The sequence below is a fragment of the Mus musculus genome, chromosome 9 (genome assembly GCF_000001635.26).
Source record: "Mus musculus strain C57BL/6J chromosome 9, GRCm38.p6 C57BL/6J".
Taxonomy (NCBI): domain Eukaryota; kingdom Metazoa; phylum Chordata; class Mammalia; order Rodentia; family Muridae; genus Mus; species Mus musculus.
In genome coordinates this window covers 54,162,311-54,187,263 of record NC_000075.6, presented here as the reverse complement: position 1 = coordinate 54,187,263, position 24,953 = coordinate 54,162,311, and the positions used below count along the sequence as shown (strand labels likewise).

Genomic DNA, 24,953 nt, shown 5'->3' with positions numbered 1-24,953 from the left:
AGACCCTCTCTCAGATGAAAGAAAGCCATGCCCGGTTCTAGTCAATGCATTCTGTCAACTGGGCTGCTCACAACCAAGAACTTCCAGATAAGAGCAGCAGGCAGCCATACAGTCTCATCAGCTTGTCACCTGTCATGGTTCCTATGCTTATAACAGACCGATAAGTGGACTTTTATTCCAGACTCTTAGAAACGAGCGCATAGCTTCCCGTTTAGTGGAGCCGTGATGACGGATCAAGAGTAGCAACTTTGAAGCCATGCTTCTCATTCATGAAGAGGTGGAGAGTCTCCTGTGATCTTTGCTTTTGTTTTAAATCACCTTAAGTGACTCACATATAGACTCCAGAAGATATAAAAAAGATTGACTATGACAGGACAAAGTTTTGGGGGGGCATTATTAAGAAGTTCACTGTGTTCTCACGGTCTGTTGTAGGTCCTGGCTACTGTCTGGGAATTGGGCCCCTCATTTCCCATGGCAGATTCTTGTGGATGGGGATTGGAAGTGCCTGCAACTACTACAATAAGATGTATGGAGAGTTCATGAGAGTCTGGATCAGTGGAGAGGAGACACTCATTATCAGCAAGTGAGTCTGTGAATAAGCAAGGCTGTCGTGGCCGAGGGTGCAGCCCAGCAAGAAATGTGTCCTTAGCGCGCGTCAGGCCTGGGCTCCTCTCTCAGTACTCAAACACCCACTGCTTGTGCTCCGACTACTTCTGCTGCCCCCTTAAAATCAAGGCTGAAGTTTCCCCTAGTTTTAAAAATAATATTGAGTTTTCTCTAGAAGAAGTCACTTCATTTTGATAGCTTGATATTTTGGTAAAGCTACACTGTTTTCCCCTCCACGAAATGAAGGGGACAAATGGCTGTGTGGCATTCTGATACTGTGGACAAGCAAAATAATTAAATTTTCCTTGAGTTGAAGCCAGAGACACGTAGATAAAAAACCATAGGAAGTTGGGAAATTATTCCAAATTTCTCTGAGTCACAAATGTGGACACTTGGAGACCAGATGGCTTGGTTTTTGGTAAACATGCTTTAGGGAAGACATACCATGTTTTCTGCTTCTCTTTGCTTTTGGTATTATTTCTACAAGTAAGCGAATAGAAAAGCAATAACAAAAACAGTCCCCCAAATCCTTAAATAACAACACAGCAGAAGCTGAAATGTGGCCAGTAGCTTTCAGTTTACCCTGCAAGCTACTGAATACTGGGCAGAGCCATCTGAAACCAACTGTCCAATCAATGGCAGTTAGCCGTGCCTGGGCGAAGCCATCTGAAACCAACTGAGATCAGTAGTTCCCATTAAAAACCAAAGTTCTCCTTCCTGAGTTGTAACTGAGTTGTAATGCTTTGCTGGATTGCATTCATCCTGGAATTTCCTAAGGTCTTGATGACGGGTAAGAAGATTCATTTATTTAATGTATGTGAGTGCTCTCTCTGCATGTACACATGCATGCCAGAAGAGGGCATCAGATTTCTCTATAGATGGTTGTGAGCCACCATGTGGGTGCTGGGAATTGAACTCAGGACCTCTGGAACAGCCAGTGCTGTTCTTAACCGCTGAGCCATCTCTCCAGCCCAGGAACTGTTTGTTTTCTTGTTCATTAGTTTTCTTGTCCTTTTATCAAATATAACAATATTCTTGAAGCCCAGTTCTTTGAAGTAAATACTGAAAGAAGGGCATACAGGTGAAAAAAAAATCCTAGAATTCCAAATACTTCAGTCTACCCAGTCATGTTCTGGATCTATTTAATTCCCTCGTTTTTGCCTGAGGTGCCCTTCCGAGGTTGTTGCACTTTGAAGAATGGCCGAGGCAGATTACATCTACAGAGCCCTGAGCAGCTGTGGTGGGCGGTGGGCATGGGACGTGTCTCACTCCTTATGGAGCAGCGCAGAGGTTTTCTGGCAGGCTTCCTTCACTAGCAACAGCCGCACCGCTCAGAACTTGTTAGAAGTGCACGTGCTTGTATCCCACCAGGACCTACTAAACAAACATCTGGACTAGAGCACCACGGTCTGCTTTCACCACGTTTGCAGGTTCAGGGGCATCGCTCCAGCGTGACTAGACCACTATGATGCTTTGGTTTGATTTGTTAAGATCTACTGAAGTCTGGTCATTCTAATTCAAGCAAATTAGAGACGTTTTCTCTACATCTTAAGTGTTTTAGTCACCTTTTCAATTGGTTATTGTCTTAAAAAATGTTTTGTAACCAATGCCATTTAGGACTGTCTAAGACAGTCTCTCCTGTGTTTTCACCCCCAGCACAGAGAACAGTCTTCTAGCCCTACTCTCCCTTAGCCTGGCTTCCATTCCCCCAGTTTCCCTTGGCAAACAGGTGATACTTGTTCAAACACAGCTCTGCCTGAGTACCATTCTCTCTTGGGTGATGCTTTAGAGTAGGCCAGGAGCATATAGGAATTCTAAGGCATGGATCCTGACCTAGCCTGGCTGTGGACAGATACCAGCCTTGCTGAAGCTTTCCAGGTGGTTCCAGAGAGCTGTGGAGCGTAGCAAACTCCCACATGGAAAGAAGGGAAGTTGTTCCTGGGGCAAGAGTGCCTTTCTCCGAGACTAGTGCAAAGAACTAAGCAGCGCTGGGTGGTTTTCCACTTACTGCGTTATGCTTGAGTCTAGCCAAGGAAAGGCTGGTAGAAGACTAGATTTCAAATGAAGACTAATGAGTCTGAGGACACAGTAGTAGGTAAAGTTTCTCGCAGAGAGTGGACATTTAGAAATTTAGGTCACCAGACAAATCACAGGTGTCCACACGCAACTCCTAAGGTGGGGTCCTTGTCACAGCCAGGTTTCCCTACCCTTCATGAGGAAAGTGACCCTTAGTGGCTCTGGCCAGCACAGTACTGACTCACACAGAGGCACTGACTTGACTTGAGCAGCCTACCCTTCCCCCAGATCTCCCAGGTCTCTTCTTGTTCTGTTCCCTCCGGCCTTTCACTCGTGGGAGTCTTTGTGTTCTCCTTAATTGCCTCCCAGCCCTCCATGCTGTTGTTAAAGGCTGAGCTCCCCTCTGGAACAGGACTTGTTTGTCCCTACCTCCCTCCCTTGCCCACTCTTCAAGTCCTTTTGAGAACTACCTGTGCCTCTTGAAACAACCCCATAGGACCTCAGAAAGATTGTTATTTTGCCCGAGTTCTTTTCCATTTGAAAAGTTTGAGGTTTAGAGTCATTACAACTATGTGATGATTGCAGTCCAGCTTTCCAACTAGCCTTGTCCCAAAGGAGCAGAGGCTGCAGCATTTCAGGGTAGGCAGTCAGGAGTGCTGCTTGCATGCTGCCTGTACATCTTGGAGACTCTGAGGTAAAGCCCTGCGATGCAGCTGCTTATGGAATCTGCACTAAAGCATACATAGTGCCCTTGGGCAGTTAATGTCCCACACCAGGGCCTACAGATGCTGTGTTATATGCCCAGTATGTATGTGTACATTTATTTTTGTCACGAATACAAAAAGTAATTTGAGCATCACTCATGAGGGATAATTAACAATTAACATGGGAATGAAAGTTTTATCTGCATGCCTGTCTTAATTATGTGTAAATTTACAAGGAATTTGTTCAACTTATATTAAGAGCTTATGTACTAAGAGTAATAATTGACTTTCTATTCCTTTGATAAAAGAGAAGGCATTACATACCAGGCTCTGCTCTAGGAACACAGCAGTATTCCATTTGGAGAATAAGAACAGCTCAAAGTTCCTGCTCTGATGGGAGAGCGTACTGTTAGCATGCTACGAATAGAGAAGTGAGATGCATAGTGTAGCCATGTGCTCCTTAATACGGGTGCATCCTGAGAAAGACACATTGTCACTGGAGAGTATATGAAATGACCATGATGGTTGTCAGACATAATCTCCTGGGGTCACACTGGTAACTGTGCAGCCTGTTTGTGATGTAAATGTCCTTATGGAGTGTATATATGATGACCAGCTGTTTAGTTTGCCTGAGATGCCAAGTTTTTCTAAGCTAGGGGGTTTTAATGATAAGGTGAGACAGTCCTGAGGAAACCAAGTAGCTATGTACTACATGGGGGAAAGTTGGAAAAAAAGGTTGGGGTTGGGCTTAGTTGTAGGGACTGTAGTATAATTGTACGTGGGTGGTTTGGGGCAGGCCTCCCTGACTACAGACTTAGGAGGAGGGCTGGGGAGGTGGTTCAATGGATACAGTTGGAAGAGTAGTAACGTTGATTCCCAACATCAGCCGAAGGCTTCCATGTGTATACCCACACACGTATGCCTACATAGATGAAGACATGGACACACACACACACACACACACACACACCACAAATGGAAAAATAAAATAAATATACTTTCAAAAGACTTGAAGTGAGGACATGATCCCGGCAGAAGTCTGGAGAAAATGTGCATTGTACAGAAGGAACAGGAGGCGCAGAGGCCCCGACACAGAGCCTGTCTAAACAATTCAAGAAACAGCAAAGATGGCAGAGGAACGGAGAGGAAGCACGGTAACAAGCAGAGACAATAAGGCACCTGATCATGTGACTCCAGTGAGTTGTGGTGGGGATGGAGAACTACAGAGGGAACTGCTGATGAAGGGGAAAGGTGTGTGTGTGTGTGTGTGTGTGTGTGTGCGCGCGTGAGTGCACTGCATGTGTGCTGTGTGTTTGTATGTGGTGTGTGTATGTGGTGTGCTCTGTGTGTGTATGTGGTGTGTGTGTGCTGTGCATGTGTATGTGCTGTGTATGTGTGCTGTGTGTGTGTACTGTGTGTGTTGTGTGTGTGCTCTGTGTACACTGAGTGTGTGCTATGTGTATGTGTATATGGTGTGTGTATGTGCTGGGTATGTTTGTGTATGTGTGTGTGTGTGTGTGTGTGTGCTGGATGTGTATATGTGTGTGTGTGCTGGGCGTGTATGTGGTGTGTGTATGTGCTGGGTATGTTTGTGTATGTGTGTGTGTGTGCTGGGTGTGTATGTGTGCTGTGTGTGTGTGTGTGTGTGCTGGATGTGTATATGTGCTGGGTGTGTGTGTATGTGTGTGCGCTGAGTGAAATGTGATGTCCCAGGGGCACGAGGAAGGACTGGCTTTGAATAAGGACATATCATTTCACATATAGCAATCAGAAGGAAGGCTGAGTGTATAGCTTCGGCCCTAGGATTGTCTTCTAATTCCCACTCTTTCCTCAGGAAAATTTCTAAAGTCTTAGTTTGGAGGAAGGACTCACAACAGAGATTGAAAGAGAGAGAGAATGGATGACAGAGAGTAGAATGGATGAATTGCATGGAGGACCCACCTGAACTTAATTGAGATCTCTGTCTGTCTCTCCCCTCCTCCTCCTCTCCTTGTCTGTCTCCCTCTTCCCCTCTTCTCCTCTTCCTCTTCCTCTTCCTCATCCCCTCCCTCCCCCTCTCTCTGGCAGGGGTGGGAGGGTTTGCCTATTTTGGTGATCTCTTAACTTCAGTCATATTTAAAAGTCTGCCTTCTGACCTCAGCGGTGTTACACTGTCCACTGTCTCCTCTGAACGTGGGCATCTTGCTGGGAAATCCTCACGTTCTCAAACAAGACATTTCCCTCAGGACTGCTGGTAGGGTTCATTTCAAGATCAGGTCTTTGTGATGGCCAGGAGTGTGGGCTTGTCCTTCAGCCCTCTCTCCTTAACTGTCCAGTTTACTCTGTTTGGATAAGCTCTGCCTCACTTTGAGAAAAGACCTTGGTTTAAACTGCTTTCTTTTTTTTTTTTGTGGTGGCCATATTTCCTTGATGGTTTCTTTGTTGGCAGAACATCAGGCTGAAAAATCACCAGGATGACAGCGCCCTCTAAGGGCCATATGGATTAGTTATCGCAACCAAACTAAACTCATGTTTAGTTGGGTCCATAAGACAAATGGACAGAATCCCTGGGAACCAGAGCAGAAAAACAAACAAACAAACAAACAAACAAACACCAATGCTGTGTTCCTCTCTCAAGTACTGAAAATGCAACATTGTGACCAAAGAACATAAAAATACTTTCTGCTTTAATTGTAGAGAAAGTTAGGAAAGGTAAAAAAAGCTATGAATTTTATTTTAATTATCAGTAATTTCAGTTTGTTTTATAGAATGATAATTCTAGGTAAGTAAAATTTGGAGTGGCAGATTAATTTGTTGGAATTCAACTTGAAACATCTGATTTTTTTCTTTTTGTTTATAAAACGAGTCATTTTATAAATATTATTGGGAATTAAATTGAGAGGCAATTTGATTCGATGGTTTTTATTTTGAATTTTTTCCTGAAATAAATGCCAACTAAATAAGCTATTTCAAGCATTATGTTGGAGTTTTACCTCATTTTAAAAATTAATTTTAGTGGAATAATCCTCTGGCAACCCCTCACCCGCAAGCTCAGCGTGTTTATTACAGAGTTGAGTGGGAAGGCCGGGTCAGTACATACAGCTGAGCAAGGAAGTGGGGTGCTACATACGGATAACCAAGGAGCTCAGGTACACAGCTGGATCAAGGAGTAGGCTTGGCTAACCTCAGCAGGAGCAGTCTTCAGTCTTCAGTCCCTAAATATCAGGGGAAGAGAGTGATGCCAGATGTTTTCTGAATGCACTGTCAACAGCCACACTTGGACTAGAAGGGAATACTCAGCACACATCCACCCAGGGCTTCTCCACCTGCTCAAGGCCTCTCGTCGCCCTACAGCGATACCCAAGGAGTCAGAAAGTACAAACGAGTTACTCAAGCAGGGATGTTCTCAGGCTACCTGGCATACTTATTTAACCTGAGCACTGGACATCGTACTTTCTGTTTGGATCAACACGCGTCTGTTGGGAAAGCCACCACACAGTCAGGAGAACTGCCATAAAGCCCCTCCCCTCTGTTGGAGCCCCTCCCCTCTGTCGGAGCCCCTCCCCTCTGTCGGAGCCCCTCCCCTCTGTCGGATTGACAGTACGGCTCGCTTTCTTGACAGGTCCTCAAGCATGTTCCATGTCATGAAGCACAGTCACTACATCTCCCGATTCGGCAGCAAGCGTGGGCTGCAGTGCATCGGCATGCATGAGAACGGCATCATATTTAACAACAACCCGAGCCTTTGGAGAACAATTCGCCCTTTCTTTATGAAAGGTAAATGGGAATCCTACATTATTTTTTTAGGTCTGCAACAGTGCTCCTTTTAAAAAAAAAAAAAAAAGAGCATGCTTTAAATTGGGCTGCCACATAATTTTTTGATCTAAGCATGACTAAAGAATACACTGGCAGCCCCAACTGTCTCCCAGGCCAGATGTTTGGGGAGAAAACAACCAGCAAATGAAACCAGAGAATCTTAGCACAGGGAGAGACTCTGTGTGCTGCCTCATCCAGTCTCTGAGCTTTATGGTTGAAGAAATGAAGTCCTAGAGAAGCTGAGATTCACACCAGCAGAGCAAGTCAGAGGTGAGCAGAGGCTTAATTCTAAGCTTTTAACCAGGCACTTGGTCCTTTCTGTATCATTCTGAAAATAAAGATGTTGAGAACTACACAGGCCAATTTTCGACAATAACATCAAGCATTAGGAAACATAGTCATGCCTTGGAAATCTCATTAGAGATGGCATCTGGAGAAACAGAGATTTTAGGTCTGACCATGTACCATCAAAATTCTTCTTTCCATCCAGACTTTGTCACATTGCTGTAGACACATGTGTGGTTCCTCTGGCTGCAGTAACACACTAGACAGTTTGGGACACATGTCATGCTTATCTTAAAATTCTGCAGGTTAGAAGTCTGTCATGGGTCCCAGCAGGTGATGGCAAGCCTGTTGGAGATTCTGGATAGGAGGTATCTGTGGTCTTACCTCTTCCAGCTTCCAGAGCCCACCTTCATTCCTTGTCTGATGGTAAAGGTCCAGACTTCCTTTGCCTGCCTCTCTTTGTTACACCTTCTGTTATAGCTTCAGCTGGGAAAGTTTCCTCATTAATGACTCTGAGGATTTGCTTGGACTTACCATAATGACATATCGTAATCTCGTCCTCTTGAGGACTGACACTTCAGTCACTTTGTGACTAAGACCCCAGGAAACTTTGGGTAGCTTTTGTGTGTGTGTGTGTGTGTGTGTGTGTCACTATTCATGTTGAAGCAGATCTATCTCCCTATGCCTTATAAGAATGACACTGGATTAATGGAAAAGTGTAGGTCTTAGGATCATAGTGGGCCCATGTTCCATTAATACTCATAGGAGGACTTCAGTCAAGTCAATTAATACCTTGGTGATTTATTTCATTATCCACAGAAATTGATGAGTATTATAGAACATGGACTTGACATGTTGTAAAAAATATATTATATGAATATATTATTCATATATGCATAACATATAATTCATATATACACAAAAGAATATATAATATGACTGTATATTATATAAAACATGTCTGACTCCATAGCATTATAAATTGTATTTTACTTCTTCATTTGACCAAGGTTCACTAGGAATATGTCAATCAGTATTTAGGATATCCTATGTTCTTGACATTCATCTGTTCATTCAACAAGCTACTATGCTCATCACTGTATCAGGTGCCAAGAATACAATGACAAGCAAGAATTGGTCCTGCCATTGAGAACCATGTAATAGGAAGGCTGGATAAGGTGGATCTACGTATTGTCAAATACTGTGTAGATAAGGTTGTACCAGGCTGGAGAGAACAGACACATCGGCCACCAAAAGCCACCAAAGGGTCAGGAAAGACAGTTCAGAGCAGTGGGTCCTTATGATGAATTTTGAATTAAATAAATTAACTAAAAAGCATAGCAAAGAAAGACATCATAAGAACAAAGAACAGGATATTTGACAGTAGAGAAAGCTAGATCACCACAACTATCCAGGGACCCCTCCATGGACAAACCTGAGGCCAAGGGAAAGGCAGGGCCAAATCACTCAAGACATTTCTCATTACGTCAAGATCTTGAGTATATTTCAAGCATTACAAGGATTCACTAATTACTTCAAGGAAATGGATATGAACATTTGGGTGTGATTTTAGGAAAATCCCTCTGATAGTAAACAAAAGTTTAATGAAAACAAAGCACAACTATGAACAATGAAAACAAGTGGGGTTTTCCATGGCATTTAAAGAATGTTAACATCGAATCTAAATAATGAAAGACATAAAAATAGAAGCTAGTTCTGAAAGAACCTTTAAAAAAATCTATTATGATGGACCACTAGAGCCAGCACTAGATCAGGAGCAGAGCAAGAGGAAGGCATAACTAATTCATTCTACTTGTTTTCATTCATTCATTCATTCATTCACCCATCCATTCATTCACTCATTCACCCATCCATTCATTTGTCCAATTCATTTATTTGACAAATACATGTCAAGGGCCTTCATGCAGGGTTGGTTGAGGTACAATGCTAGTAAATAGCTGTCACCCTCTTTTAGGAGTTCCCCAGTCACTGAAGCCTGCAAAGAAGCGAGGGATTGCTCTGCCTGCCATCGCTCTATAAAATGAATCTGGAGGTAATCTGAACAGAGGCTAAGCATAGGAGAAGGGCACACAGTCAATATTTCTAAGACTGAGTTGTTTGTCCATGCTATCTAGGAACCTCAGGTGGAAATGGCTAAGGACCAGTTTCACCGGCTCTGTATTAATATCTGTCTACATGCTGAAATGTAAAATAAATGTGGACCCCTCCCATAAAATCCAAACCATCACCTCAGGGGAACCATGTCCAGCAAACGTAAAAGGCACTGGTTGGTTATTATCCCAGAAGTATTAATGTTTCATCTGCAGTCTCACAAATGATTAGTGCTTCAAGAAAGGCTTGAACCTGAATCATCTTTTTAAAGTAATATTCATTCAATTATCTTTGATCAAAAAGGTACGTACTTCTTGCAAAAAAACCAGGGTAACATGAGAAAGTATAAATGGAGGCGGTTACAAAAATCCCCACCCTACTATTTCATGTAAAGTTGGGGACAATTGCTCCTGACATATAAGTCGAAACAACCTTCTTTTTTTAAAATATTTTTATTACATATTTTCCTCAATTACATTTCCAATGCTATCCCAAAAGTCCCCCATACCCTCCCCCCCCACACTTCCCTACCCACCCATTCCCATTTTTTTTGGCCCTGGCGTTCCCCTGTACTGGGGCATATACAGTTTGCATGTCCAATGGGCCTCTCTTTCCAGTGATGGCCGACTAGGCCATCTTTTGATACATATGCAGCTAGAGTCAAGAGCTCCGGGGTACTGGTTAGTTCATAATGTTGTTCCACCTAAAGGGTTGCAGATCCCTTTAGCTCCTTGGGTACTTTCTTTAGCTCCTCCATTGGGAGCCCTGTGATCCATCCAATAGCTGACTGTGAGCATCCACTTCTGTGTTTGCTAGGCCCTGGCATAGTCTCACAAGAGACAGCTACATCTGGGTCCTTTCGATAAAATCTTGCTAGTGTATGCAATGGTGTCAGCGTTTGGAAGCTGATTATGGGGTGGATCCCTGGATATGGCAGTCTCTAGATGGTCCATCCTTTCCTCTCAGCTCCAAACTTTGTCTCTGTAACTCCTTCCATGGGTGTTTTGTTCCCAATTCTAAGGAGGGGCATAGTGTCCACACAACCTTCTGTGTATGCACTGATGTTTATGACAGCCAAATTTCTGCTCTTCAGCTCTGACGGGCCCTGGTCTTGTTCGAATGGTGGAAGTTTGTGTGGAGTCCATCAAGCAGCATTTGGACCGGCTGGGCGAAGTCACCGACACCTCGGGCTACGTGGATGTGTTGACCCTCATGAGACACATCATGCTGGACACCTCTAACATGCTCTTCCTGGGGATCCCCCTGGACGGTACTGGAATTTGAATTCTCATGCATTCTGTCCCCTTTCCAACAGGGCATGCGGAGGCAGTATATGGAAGCGAAGTGCTACTTCATACTGAAGTGCTACTTCGTACGTTGTGCTTGGTTAAGCAATTCCACAAATTCTTAAGGATATTCCCCTCACTGTTGCATGTGATTTTAAAAGTCACGTTACTGCCTTTGCCCGGGACTGCAGCCCACACTCTGACCCCTCTTGGCTGCCGCCAGTCCCACTCCCCAGCCCCACTCTGGCTAGCTGTTTCCTCCCAGCTTATCTTCACCAAGCTGCTAGCACAGACCCTGCTTCTCTCTCTACTCACCTTTGCTCTGCAGAAAAACACTCAGATGGTTTTATTACTTTTGAATTTGCCTACTAGCACAATTGCTGGGCACAGAATCTTCTGCCTTAAACTTATCAGCTAGCCTGTATCAGCTAGCTTCTGCTGACCTCCTTGGCTATCTGGTTCTAGCTGGTCCAAGATCTTACATGATAGCTGTGTGCTGCTCGTTCCAAAGCCTGGCTGAAAAATCACCTTTTTTCCTCTGTCTCCTTTTCCTCCTGGGTCCTGGAAGTCCCACCTGTCCCTTCCACCCAGCAATTGGCTCACAGCTTCCTTTATTGACCAAATCAAGAACCAATTAGGGAACCAGACATTACTATCAGTATCTCCCCCTACACCCCTGCCTTCAGCATTTCTACCTTGTTCATTCATTTATAAACTTTCAAATTTAGAGTTCAACCCCCATTTCTTCTGTATCTCCTGTGTTACTCTAGGATATAGCATTCTATCTTTTGCAAACATTATCATTTAATGTGGCCATTAACATAGCACTAGTAAATTGGATATATTTAACCATTTCTGACCATTCTTTGGGACATGATACAAACAAGTATTTATGTATACATGTACATGCTCCTTCTTGCAACGTCACTCTCTATGAGAACTTGGTTGTCTCTATATGATAAAATGATGCTGATGCTGCTGATATTGACAAATGGTGATAACAGCTGTCAGGTGTTTCCTATGTACCAAACATACTGGTTTGTACCATACAATCTGAAAAGATACTCTATGTGCATGCCTGCCATTTAATATTTATAACAACCCGCAAGGCATCCTACCTTCTCCCCTAAATGAAAAAAGGCAAACATTTAAAAATGTGCACATAAGCTGTTGACATTAGTATGTGATTTTCCTAAATTAATTTATCATTGATCATCCATTCACTCAACCAATATGTATTGGTTGCCTACTTTATATTCTAGGTTCTGGGGAGAGGATGGGGAAGATGTCACCTTTGAGAAGCTTATATTGCAGTGGGGTACATGAACAGTGAAGCTGGTGAATGCCAGGTCACATGTTAGGCCTCGAAACAAGAACAAATCGGGGTAAAGAACAGGGACTGAGGTGGGGTGGCAGTGTGGCCACGCCCATCATGAGTTGAGTGGTCAGGAAATATCTCTGCAGAGAGGACATTCAAACATAGTCTGAATGAAGTAAAGTCGCAGCCATGCACAGACCCGAAAGGCAGGAGAAAGAGGCACACTCCCCAGCACTCGTGGAAGCCATCTGGGCCCTGAGATCAGCTGTGAGCCTTCCTTCCTCCTCCTGGCTCCCACGGCCTTGCCATCACCACTCTCCTGCACTGCCCAAGGGCTACAGAAACCAAATCTGATTCTGCAATTTATTCTGGGAAGATCTGTGTCACATTTCACCTGGTCTGCTTCCAGCCTTTCTGCCTACGTCTTTGTTGAAGTTAGGCAGTCATGCTGACCCAGCCCTGCTCCCTGGGTTCTTCCAGGCCTAGGTTATTAGGAAGGGTTGTGTGGAGGGAGCTGTGAATCCCTGCACCAATCAGTGGCTGGATCCAGACTTCGATGCCACAACACCCATGTGGCTCACGTGGGTTATGCTTATTTCCCTTTATACTGCATATTTCTTAAACTTCCAAGTTGACCTGCCTGCCATCCTGTATGCATCCTTAATTTCTATCAACTGTAGGTTTCTTTAATTTGCAAAACAGAGATGTTATCACTCCCTTGGCAAGACTGTAAGGATTAAACTTAAAAACTCTGTAAAGAAGTGATTGGCATTTTGATAGTTAAAAAAAAATCTGATATCTTTCCTCTGTGTGTGTGTGTGTGTGTGTGTGTGTGTGTGTGTGTGTGTAACTTGAAAAAATAGGCAAGGACTTTCTTTTTCTTTTTAATTCAATTTAACTTATTATCACTTGCCTGTCATAAACAATGCACGAAGCTCAGAACAATGCATTGACGAAACTGACATGAATTCTGCACTTCGGGCCAAATATAGATAAGTCTGAAGGCTATGTGAAGAACGCTATAAAATGAACCTAGCACTGGAAAGTGAGACATCGAGGAACTGTTAATTATATGGATAACCCTAGTACGTAGCCCAGTTAATATCTCACCTAACTCCAGAATCAGTTGAACTGTGTTAGCAGCATAACAGACTTGGTGTTTTAAAATTAAATATGTCATCATCATCGTTGTCGTCGTTGTCGTCATCATCATCATCCTTAATGATAGAGAAAGAGGCATGAGTGGTCCTGTGTACCTATGGAGGGCCAGGGAGAACTCGGGAGCTGTTTTTTCCTCCCACCTTCATGTGGATTCCAGGAATTGAACTCAAAATCATCAAGAGGCAAGGACCTTTACCCACTCAGTTATCTCACTTGTCCAAACAGCACCTTTCCAGGTTCCAGGACCAAGGACACAATAACTGTAATTACTACCCTCTGTCCAGAAGAGCCAGAGGGAGTGAGAAGCCCAACCAGACTGGGCTATGAGAGAGTCTAGGTTGTGGTCTCAGACACAAACTTGAAAACTGTCAATTCTACAGCTAACTCAGCCAATCTAGATGGCAAGCAGATAAGTGAATGAATTTGCCGTATAGTCTGCGTCCACTGGCGACCCAAGACTGGCCAGAGTCTGTCTGGAGTTCTGCTCTTAGGCTTACCTTTTCTCTCACTGAGTTTGTTCTTGGTTTTGTTTCACAGAAAGTGCTATTGTGAAGAAAATCCAGGGTTACTTTAACGCCTGGCAAGCTCTCCTCATCAAACCAAACATCTTCTTTAAGATTTCTTGGCTCTACAGAAAGTATGAACGATCCGTGTAAGTAACCCACATTTGGAGGATTTAGCCGGGCACTGTTCACTGTGTCTTTGCTGCTGTTGGCTCCTTTGATAGGTTTCATGCTCACCAGCGTGCAGAGGGCCATGCTAAGTTACTCATGAAACATTCATAGCAATTTGGCTGCACTGGGACAGACCAGAGGACAAAGGAAGCCTCTGGCCACGAGCCCCCTTAGCAATGGCCAAATGTGTGGCCCGAGGCTCTCTAGAATAAGGACACCGTGCTATACTTTGAGTTGACAGAAAAGGTATGGCTAACCCTAACATTGACACCTGCCAGAGCTTTCTGCATATCAAAAAGATGGAGACATAGAATTAGAGTTATAGCTTTGAGAGTATTACCTGTGTTTAGAAATCCCAGTTAACTCTAGTACCATAAGATAAGTACTTCATGTAACTTATTTGTGAAGAAATAAAATGGAAACTCACTTACTCATGAACACCAATGCCTTTCAACAAGCAGAATCTGTTTTGCTGGAAGTCTAAATTGAGAAAAATTTAACACTTTTTTTTTTCAGCAAGGACTTGAAAGACGAGATAGCTGTTTTGGTGGAAAAGAAGAGACACAAAGTTTCCACAGCTGAGAAACTGGAAGACTGTATGGATTTTGCAACTGATTTGATTTTCGCTGAGGTATTGGCCTGAATGAACCACAATTCCTCACCTGATATGTATTATGGCAGTGTACCATTATTTAGAAAGTCCTTTTTAGAACTGTGGCATGATTTCTCTTTAAAAAGTTCCTCTAGCAGCCTTATGATAGCCCATCAAAACAGCCCAAACAGCTGTTTTATGACATTTATTATTCACATTTTTCTGTAATTTACAAAACCAGGAAGAGAGGAGACTTAAGACACCAAGTAAAAATATCTCTCAATATCTGGGAACTTTATTCTAGAATCCTCCTCAGATACCAAAATATAAGAATGTTCAAATCTTATCTCTAAAATGCCATGGTACTTGCATATGTTTGTCTCACCCCATAGGGTTAATAATACCCAATGCAGGCTAATGTTATGCAAATAGCTATAACATTGCATTGTTTAGAGAATAATTATAAAATGTCTGTAGCTACTCAGTAAAAATGCAACCAAAATATCTGTGAAGCCCAGTTAGTCAAATCCATTGGTGTGGAATGGTAGTGTATGGAGGGTCAATGGTACATAGGTAATCAACTACTTGTTTATCTATATGCAGAATATTAATATGCACAATGTTGGTTCTAATTATCTAAACCTCTCATTTCATTTTGTTGAGGTTGTTGGTGCTTGAGTGTCACCTCCCAGACATTTCTAAAATCTTGATTCCCTTTCCCAATGTCGTCTCCTCTGTCAATTCCTCAGAGACGTGGAGACCTGACGAAAGAGAACGTGAATCAGTGCATACTGGAGATGCTGATTGCAGCCCCTGACACCATGTCGGTCACTCTGTACTTCATGTTACTTCTCGTCGCAGAGTATCCAGAGGTCGAAGCAGCAATCCTGAAGGAGATCCACACTGTTGTGGGTGAGCGGTTACCAGATAGACAGCAGTGCTTCAGGAACTCCCTGCAGAACGGGAGTGTCAGCTGCTCCACACATTTTAACAATCTGATAAAACCTTAAGGAAAAATAGAGTAGTTCTGTCACATCTTAGTTTCCTTAGTAGGTTAAAATGACAGTCCCTACTATTTATGTGTTGTATAAATTGTAAAGATAATGTGTGCTTGTTGAAGAATCCAAACACCAGAGCAATGTGTAAGGCAGACAGTGGACATCCTAATTCTTCTCACTGTGTCTGAATCCCCCCACCCCCACTGATACTTGCTTGCTGTATGTCCTTCAAGAGCTGTGTGTGTGTGGTATGCACATGTGCACATGCTACAGTATGTATGAGTGTGGAGGTCAGAGGACAGTTTGTGGCAGTTATTTCTCTCCACCTCCCAGCTGGATTCTTGGGATCAAATTCAGGTTTTCAGGCTTGGTGAGAAGTATACTTCCCTGTTGAGCCATCCCCCAAGCTTGAAATCTTACTTCATATGCACACAGACACAGATATGGTCAAGTTTGTCCATCTTAGAAAATCATATAGTACTTGCACGTGGCCTACTTAGCCCTCCCACAGACATTAAGTCACCTCTCAATTGTGTATAATGTCTGATGCAATGCAATACTATATAAATAGTTATGGTATTGTGTTATCTAGAGGACAACTACAAAATAAAGGCTGTGCTTGTTCAGTGCAAACACAATAAATATACATTGAATGCTGTTGGTTAACTCCATAGATGTGGAACTTGAGATTTGTGTGCTCTGCCTGTCTTGTGAGTTATATATGTCTGTGTTAGTGAGTCCACCTAGGAAGATGGCTACTGTTTACAAAAATGTGTTTGTGGGTTCACTTTGAGGCAGGAGGAGGATGAAAGGGTAACAGCAGAGAATAGGGGGTAATGAGCTTCAGTCACAATGAATCCATAGATGTTGGTCCTTCCCCCACTCTTCCCACCGTTTCTATAGAGAAGCCTCCAGGGCTCTGTCATTTCTCCCATCCCCATTTTCTTTTTCTTTATTCTTCTTTGTTTTATTCATTCATTAATTTATTTTTTTCACTTGACATACTGATCACAGCCCCCTCCCTCCTCTCATCCTAGTCCCATCCTTACAGATCCCTTCCCCATTACTCCGGGAAGCTTCCCTTGGCTACCACCCTGCCCTGGCATGAAGCTCACCCAGCCCCATCAGGACTAAGCTCATCCTCTCCTACTGAGGACCAATCAGGCAGTCCCCATAGTGGAAGGGGATCCAATGGTAGGCAACAGAGTCAGAGACAGGCCCTGTTTTAATTGTTAAGGGAAGCAAATGAAAACCAAGCAGTATGTCTACCACAAATGGGCCTCGGTCCAGCCTCTGCATGCCCTATGGCTTTCAATTCCCATTTTCATCACTCTGCCTCGGCTTTGTCCTGTCCCCCTTTTCTTTGAAAACATGACATCATAACTCTTTTCTGAGAGAAAACAAAAATCTTATTTGGAGTAGCCTTTGCCTGTGTGATCTTCTTTGGAACACACTACTTGCAGATGCCATGCCATGCCATGCCATGCCATGCCATGACACGAGATCAACTTTCCTGGCTTTACACAGTGCTGGTTAAACAAGTTATTGGTTGTGAAAAGGCACCGTCTTTTAAAAAGACATTTTATAGCTGCTCGAAGTGGTTGACACTAAGGAAAAACTGCATTAGTTGAATATATGAGAGGAGGGCTCTGTAGATGCATTGATAAGGAGAAACACGCCCATCGAGGTAGAGAAAGAAACAGGGTAACTGTGCTCCAAATTCCAGAATGTTTGTTCAGTGTTCCCAATATGGTGTTCAGGGTCTGTGTAGAGGGTAGGAAATAGCACTCACTGTGTTGGCTTGTAGACTGGTAGGAGAAAGAGGGTGGGGGGAGAAAGGAAGGAAGGAAGGACGTTAGTTTAAAGAATGAAGGAAGAAGGCACTGTGGGAGGGTCTAGGAGGGGAAACTAGTTTTGAGAGCATGCTTTTATCAGATCGCTAGTAAAGTCCCTTGAGAGGGAGATGCCTTGGTGCATCTTCATCTGACGTTGCAAAGATGGAAAAGCAGCAAGTCATGTTGCAATATCCAGGCTCCCTCTTGTGGTCCATACGCAGAGCACATTGCAACATCCATGCTCCCTCTTGTAGTCCATGGTCATGACTTTCTAGGAAATACTTTTGGAAACCTCTGTGATCATCCCTTTATCTCTCCACCCTGTAATGCGTACTTGTTGGGTCCTTGGCCACAAAGCACAGTACTTGAGATGCAGCTTCTCTTTCTTAGAATTTCCAGGACACCCGGGATACTTTGATTCTGTTAAAGTGGCTCATTTGAGGGTACTTGAAAATTTTGCCATATCTGGAACAATCTAACCTTCCTTGACCAATGTCGGGTCAGGCCAAGACACTGGGACTGTCTTGTTATTTCTCAGTAGCACTGGGGGGGTGGGGGGGGCAGGGCACTCACTGTTTATAGGTGAGGGGTAGTGAGCATCTTGCCATATTCCTGCAACAGTTTATTTGAGGTCAGATGTGGCGGGGCTGTCAGTGGCACATGTGGGGAAGCAGCAGGAGGAGAGAGCTCTATGTACTGGACTCCGTGCATGATCTCATCGACTCTGTAGCAGCCTCTGCACCCTTGGCTGGGGTTGTTACTGAGCTAGCTGGCACATATAGTAAAAGGCAAAGTAAATGTTCCCTGGAATGTAGAGTAGGCAGAAAACTCGAAGACTTAAGGCAGATAAGAGGAATATGGGATGCAGAGTAGATGTGGCCCACAGGAAACTGCAGAGGTCATGTCTTTTCTGAAAAGATGGCTGGGCCCATCTCCTGCCCATTGACCACAGCTGGGAACATGGATCTAATAGGAACACATTTTCAGATAATTTTAGGAAATCTTTGTTGTGGTTGTTATGAATTTTCCAGGAATGGTTTTACATCTTAACTTTTATAAAGCCCCCTGTGGACCAAAAAGAACACATTTGTTCCTAACATTGCTCTCTTTGTCCTTTTTAATCTGTTCCACAGGTGACAGAGACATAAAGATCGAGGATATCCAAAATTTAAAAGTGGTGGAAAACTTCATTAATGAAAGCATGCGGTACCAGCCTGTTGTGGACTTGGTCATGCGCAGAGCTCTGGAGGATGACGTAATTGACGGCTACCCGGTTAAAAAGGGAACTAACATCATTCTGAACATCGGAAGAATGCACAGGCTCGAGTACTTCCCTAAGCCCAATGAATTTACCCTTGAAAACTTTGAGAAGAATGTAAGCACTCCTCCTTAGACCCGAGCATGTTGTTTCTGGTGCTGTGGCCTTAGCTGCTCCACACGCACTTACAAAGCTTCATCTGCCCTTCTCCTAGTCACGGGAGCACTTATGTCCTAGAGCTTAGAACATGGCTGACACATTCATCCCAAACCAAAAAGACATTGGCTCTGTATCTCTGTAAAATGTTTGTATAGTTGCCACCCAGGGAAGCAAAAGATAAAAAGTCCTTAACTTGGCAAAGACTTATTTAAGGCAACGATTTCTTCCATTCGAACTTATTACTTAATTAAAAAATTCTTATGTGTATGAGTGTTTTTACCTGCATGTATGTAAGCATACCTTTTATGTGCCTGGTACACACAGAGTTTAGAAGAGGGTATCACAGCCCTTGGAACAGGAGTTTATGGGTGATTATGAACCACCATGTGGGTGCTGGAACTGAACCTGGTTCAGTTTTCTAGAGGAACATCCCGTGCTCTTTAGCACTGAGGCCTGAATTTCTCCCTTTTTCTATAATAAAGTAAAAGAAACTAAGGCATCACTTTAGCATCATCTAGATTCAGCTGTAGATCTCTACTTTAGATAGAAATCAAATAAGGTTTAGTTTTCTTGCTACCTTTATTCTATCAAATAGCCTCAAGCATTGAATGTTATTCTAAATAAAACTCAATGATTAAAGAATCAGCATTCTTTTATATGCGGCTGGTGTATAGGAGAGATTTTTTTTTGCTTCCATTGTTTCAGAACAATATTATTAAGATGGAATTTTCCAAGTAGCTCCTTATGTTTCCTCTTTTTCTATTTGTGTGTAGCATGGGGACCCAATGCTGATATGGTACTCTAATTAATGATTCTAGGCAGGCAACCCAGATGATCCCTTGTCGGTCAATTGGTCAACAAATTTTTTTGTAATTCTAATCATAAATACATATTAGACAAGGCAGACAGACAGACATGATCCTTATTAGTTTTCACAGTAATTAGAAATTTCCAGTGAACCTGATGTAATGTTATAGTACTGTAGCCCTAGCACTCTGAGGTAGAGGAAAGAGGATCAGAACATTGGGGCAAGCCCAGGCCACAGAGATCCCCTCTCTTTCTCACGCACACAAGAAGCTTGACACTAACAGTCTGGACATACATAGCTTTTGTCTTCATTTCATCTATTATATGATGTCACACAAAAACAAACTTTGCCTTAGTAACTTGCAAAGCACCAGGAAAGCTGAAATTATTCTACAGGGTTTCTAATAACATGGTGATTTGCACTGCCTTACCTCAGCTTATTGACATGTAAAATAAAACTAGGGGCTATCTGTGGCCGGTCTGTGTCATAGGAGAGGCACAGTAGCTTCGTTAGCCACAGTTGTTGGTCTCAGGCAGGAAGGAGCATGGCTGAATGCCAAAGCTAGAATATTCTGACTGGTCAGTGTTTTCAGAGAAAAATCAAAGAAAGATGGTTGCATGATTCTGGCTAATCATCTGATCATTTTCATAGGTTCCCTACAGGTACTTTCAGCCTTTTGGCTTTGGGCCCCGCGGCTGTGCTGGGAAGTACATCGCCATGGTGATGATGAAAGTTGTCTTGGTTACACTTTTGAGACGATTCCAGGTGAAGACACTGCAAAAAAGGTGTATTGAAAACATACCGAAAAAGAATGACCTGTCCTTGCACCCAAATGAGGACAGGCACCTTGTGGAAATAATTTTCTCTCCAAGGAATTCAGACAAGTACCTCCAACAGTGAAGAAGTGTGGCCTATCTACTCTGGGGCATTACTTATCCGTAATTACATGGAAACCATCCATTTTATCGAGTAGGTGGCGTGAACCTCACCATGAACATTTGATGGTCTGTAGAATTTTATGATCATAGCTCCTATGGTTTGTCATCAAGCTGGGCATCCATCCAGGGAGCCAGGATGCAAAAGAAAGGAGTCTGTGTTGGGGACCAGTGAAGAAACTGAAGCCTTAAAGGACCAATCCTACAATATATACCTTGGGAAAGACAGACCATCAGTAAAACACGTCTGGTCTCCTGCTAGAGTTCTACAGCTGTTGTCAGCACATCGAAATGACTCTGGCAGAAGTACTTAAGTTATTAGAAAGGCCAGGTCAACATCCCAGCATGTGGGCCAGGCATAAATGAACAACAGGACTTTCATATGTGTGTGTGTGTGTGTGTGTGTGTGTGTGCGCGCGCGCGTGCGCGCCCACAAGCATGTGCCATGTACGTATGCAAGTCTGTGTGTGTACTTGTGCATGCATGAATACATAGTGTGTGTGTGTGTGTGTGTGTGTGTGTGTGTGTGTGGTAGACTCTTTCTACATTAAACCCAGTTGCTTACGGTGGATCCACATGTAAACTGTTTGGGGGCAAAAGTGAAATATAGGGTGTCGTTTCTTACTCTCAATTTGTGCTCCCAGGAGTGTAGTTAGACTGTAGTAGGTATAGATTCAGGTAAAACATGCCTAAGTAGTATTAGCCTGAGTAAAATATAGCTAGGACTCTATGTGTGGTGTAGGGGGAAAAATCACATGGTGCATTTCAAATAAAGAAGTCTTTTTAAAAAAAAACTTTGCATTGTTGCTTAGTTCCTTTAGTTCCATGGAAGGAAATGCAGCAGGCCAGGGGGCCCCAACTTCTAAAGAACCATCTCTTCCTTTGACACACCTTCTCATTCCTCTCTCCCTCTCTCTCTCTCTCTCCCTCTCTCTCTCTCTCTCTCTCTCTTGTCATGACCCCATTCTTTCAAAAAATAAGGGTCAAACCTTCACAAATCATTTTTTTCATCCTACCTCAGATTTAAGTGTTACCCCAGAGGCTTACACACATGACATGTTTCCATCGAGTGGACAGCCATCATGTCCCATGCGAACATTCTTTTTGTTTAGCAACAAGGCAACACTTGAGTGTAAAACATGTGTAGGTGTTTTGTTATTTTATCTTTTCTCCATTCCCAATCTAACTTTCCTTATCCACTGTAGTCTCCCCTCCCCCAGCCTGAAACCTGCTTGCTCAGGGGTGGAGCTTTCTGCTCATTTGTTCTGCCACGCCCACTGCTGGAACCTGCGGAGCCACACACGTGCACCTTTCTACTGGACCAGAGATTATTCGGCGGGAATCGGGTCCCCTCCCCCTTCCTTCATAACTAGTGTCGCAACAATAAAATTTGAGCCTTGATCAGAATAACTGTCTTGGCTACATTCCTTTCTCTCGCCACCTAGCCCCTCTTCTCTTCCAGGTTTCCAAAATGCCTTTCCAGGCTAGAACCCAGGTTGTGGTCTGCTGGCCGGACACAACAATCCACTGTCAAGATCAGCTTGGCATAGGCACACTTGCTCATGGATAGCCTAAAAATTCAAGTATGAACATTGTCAGGAAGGACATATTTGGGCTTGAATTTATATGATTTAAAGGGAGCTAATATATAATTATCCACCCAAATCTGTCTGTTTCCAGGTCTAGATAACCATCCAGATTTGGCTCCAATGATCAAGGTGAAGGTTAGCATATTATGATAATCCACTCGCTAATCCTCAGTGCACTACTTTATCTTTCCCTGTGGAGCTGCATGACTGAGGAGAGCTCTTATCAGTGTTCTTCACTCACCGATTCTCCTGAAGTGTCTACTTTTATTTCACATGTAAATATGCACTGAAGGCATATATTTTATGCTGAAGTAGAAGTTGGAAGAGTTGTATCTAGATGATATGGACACAAAAATATGTTGAGGAAAAAAACAAACAGAAGTTGGAGGCAGAAACACGGAGAGGACAGAAAGAGAAGAGAAGATTGAGGGAGCATCTCCCATTATCAAATATTTGGTTAACTGTTGAACCTAGCATCTTCAGACAAACACCATATGTTCCCATGACTGAGGAATCTGTCTGTTGGCTTTCCAGTAGGCTGATGGACACATGTTTGAAAACCCTAAGTGCTCATTAATTAACAAAGGTGCCACAGATTCTATTTTTGTCAGCTTCCAAAAAGGTAGATTGTGTGTTGCCAGTAAAATACATGCACGTAAGCTTTACCACAATCAAGTCGTGAGAACGATTACCCCTCTCCTCTCAACTGTGTTGATCACCTTCCCCAGGCTTTAATGGGGATGCTGTTTCTCTTTCCAACTGGAAAATAGTGAGGTTCAGAACTCTTCTCATATTGGGAAATGACCATTGGAACTTGCCATTTTGTATTTCTAAGTATCACGTTTCACTATGTGAGTATGTGGTGTTGACCATCTCCAAATAATACTACCTGGACTCTCTTTTGTATCTTGTATCAGTTCTGGGGCTGACCTCTGACTTAGATTTTCAGAAAGATTTGCTAAACTGAACTTGGTAATGAATTGGAATACATGATATTTTCAGTTAGGTACTCAACTTAATTTAGGAAGTTATTATCTCCATTTTATTATTTTATGAAGCATCCCTTCACATCCCCATTTGTTTGTTTGCTACCCACTGGCCAGTGTTTCCCTCTTTTATGCACATATAACCCATCACATGTGGGTAACCTTCAGATTGTTAGTAAAACCTAGGTTTTTAAACTGAACCTGTCACTTGAAGAAGTGATCCAGTTGGGACTGGAACCCATGACTTCTGAACTTTATTCCAATTCATTAAAAAATGACCTTTAAGCCAGGTAGTGGTGGCACACACCTTTAATCCCAGCACTTGGGAGGCAGAGGCAGGAGGATTTCTGAGTTCGAGGCCAGCCTGATGTATAGAGTGAGTTCCAGGACAGCCAGGGCTATACAGAGAAACCCTGTCTCGAAAAACCAAAACCAAAACCAAAACCAAAACCAAAACCAAAACCAAAACCAAAACCAAAACCAAAACCAGCCAAAACACAAACACAAAAATCAAGAAATAACAACAAACAAAAACAAAGAACCCAAACAAACACACACAAATGGCCTTTATCTCCCCCATCTTCTATCGTGATTCTGCAGAGCATAACATTTTCAGGACAGTGGTCAGTCTCCCAGAGCCTATTCTAAGGCATTATTATTTGTCAGAGCAGAGGTTCCAACTTGGAGTGTAGGCAATACGCCACTCCCTAAAAAAACACAAAGGGCAGGGTAGCTCTGTCAGCTCTCCCAGCCTCACCTTCCTCTGAGGATGTGCTTCCAAGCTTGGAGAACAGCAGTTCTCAAATCAGTCAGCAGGGGCAGACACAGCACAGGTTTGTGAGCTTTGAAGTTTGGCAGCTTCCAACAGAGGGAGTATAGCCTTCCCAAGCTTCTGGCAGCCTCTCACTATGTAGTGTGCCAGACGGTATGGTTGGTACTATTGTCTGGTAGTCCGAAATACCCTTCAATATCCATTTATTTTGGATTCCCAAGAGGCTGACTCCAGCCGTTCACCCGAGTTTAGCTCAGAAGCAGTCCAGTGAGGACTGTGACACAGAAAGTTACTCTCCGTGGTTTGCTTTCTACATCTGAACATAGCTGAAACATAGTGTCCACCTGCTGGAGCTGTGACACACTGGAAACTACCTGCTGGCTAGTGACTATTCAAAACATATGATCCAGGGATAATAGTAACTTATTAATTTAGCCTTAAAAATATTTATAGGCCATTGCTATGCTGAGTGTTTAGGAGACATAACAATGAGTAAAATATTCTCTCAAGCTGATTGTAAATATTTTGAAAATTTGCTTTATTGTCTTAAGAACAGCAACACTGTAATCTATAGTTTCTTTTATTGCCTTTGTTACAAGCTCAGCACCAAACTAAGGCCAGTGCTTCCTGATGTTTTGGTTTCTGCAGTTGTCCAACTTACATCTTCTTTCTAGTTGGCTCTCACATTTTAATTTACACCCCATACTTTACCCGGTCAGTGCGTAAACCTTTGACTTGGTCTGTTTCATGTCCAGATCTGTGCTTTACCCTTCTTGGTGGACAGTCAAAGCCAGGCACTCTGGAAATGGGAGGGCTGCCAATCTGGAAAAGGGGATTTCAGTTAAGGAAATGACAAAGGGTACTGGGGTCAGGGAGAAGGGAACAGAAGGACCAATGATGAGAGCATCTCAGAAAAGGACAGACTGAATCCACAGCTCAGGACAAACTGTGAAAAGAAAGATCTAGACAAAATCTAGCTGTGTGAGCAGGGAGAAAAGGGAAGAGGGTGTGAACAAGAAGAGAAGCACCTGCTAGAAGAGAAACTGCTTTTATGCATTTAAGGA

At 43.2% G+C, this 24,953-nt stretch overlaps 1 protein-coding gene across 4 annotated transcripts in view; it reads left to right on the top strand.

Moving 5' to 3' along the window:
• Cyp19a1 (cytochrome P450, family 19, subfamily a, polypeptide 1) overlaps window positions 1-21,327 on the top strand; it is a 102,228-nt gene extending 80,901 nt beyond the window's left edge. For all 4 annotated transcript variants that reach the window (NM_001348171.1, NM_001348172.1, NM_001348173.1 and 1 more), the window contains 8 exons: window positions 433-583; window positions 6,928-7,082; window positions 10,612-10,788; window positions 13,821-13,935; window positions 14,474-14,588; window positions 15,299-15,461; window positions 18,516-18,757; window positions 20,259-21,327. In NM_001348171.1, coding sequence (NP_001335100.1) covers window positions 433-583; window positions 6,928-7,082; window positions 10,612-10,788; window positions 13,821-13,935; window positions 14,474-14,588; window positions 15,299-15,461; window positions 18,516-18,757; window positions 20,259-20,507 — 1,367 coding nt within the window. In that variant the 3' untranslated portion in view covers window positions 20,508-21,327. The remainder of the gene's footprint in view (window positions 1-432; window positions 584-6,927; window positions 7,083-10,611; window positions 10,789-13,820; window positions 13,936-14,473; window positions 14,589-15,298; window positions 15,462-18,515; window positions 18,758-20,258) is intronic.
• Window positions 21,328-24,953: the final 3,626 nt, after the last annotated feature.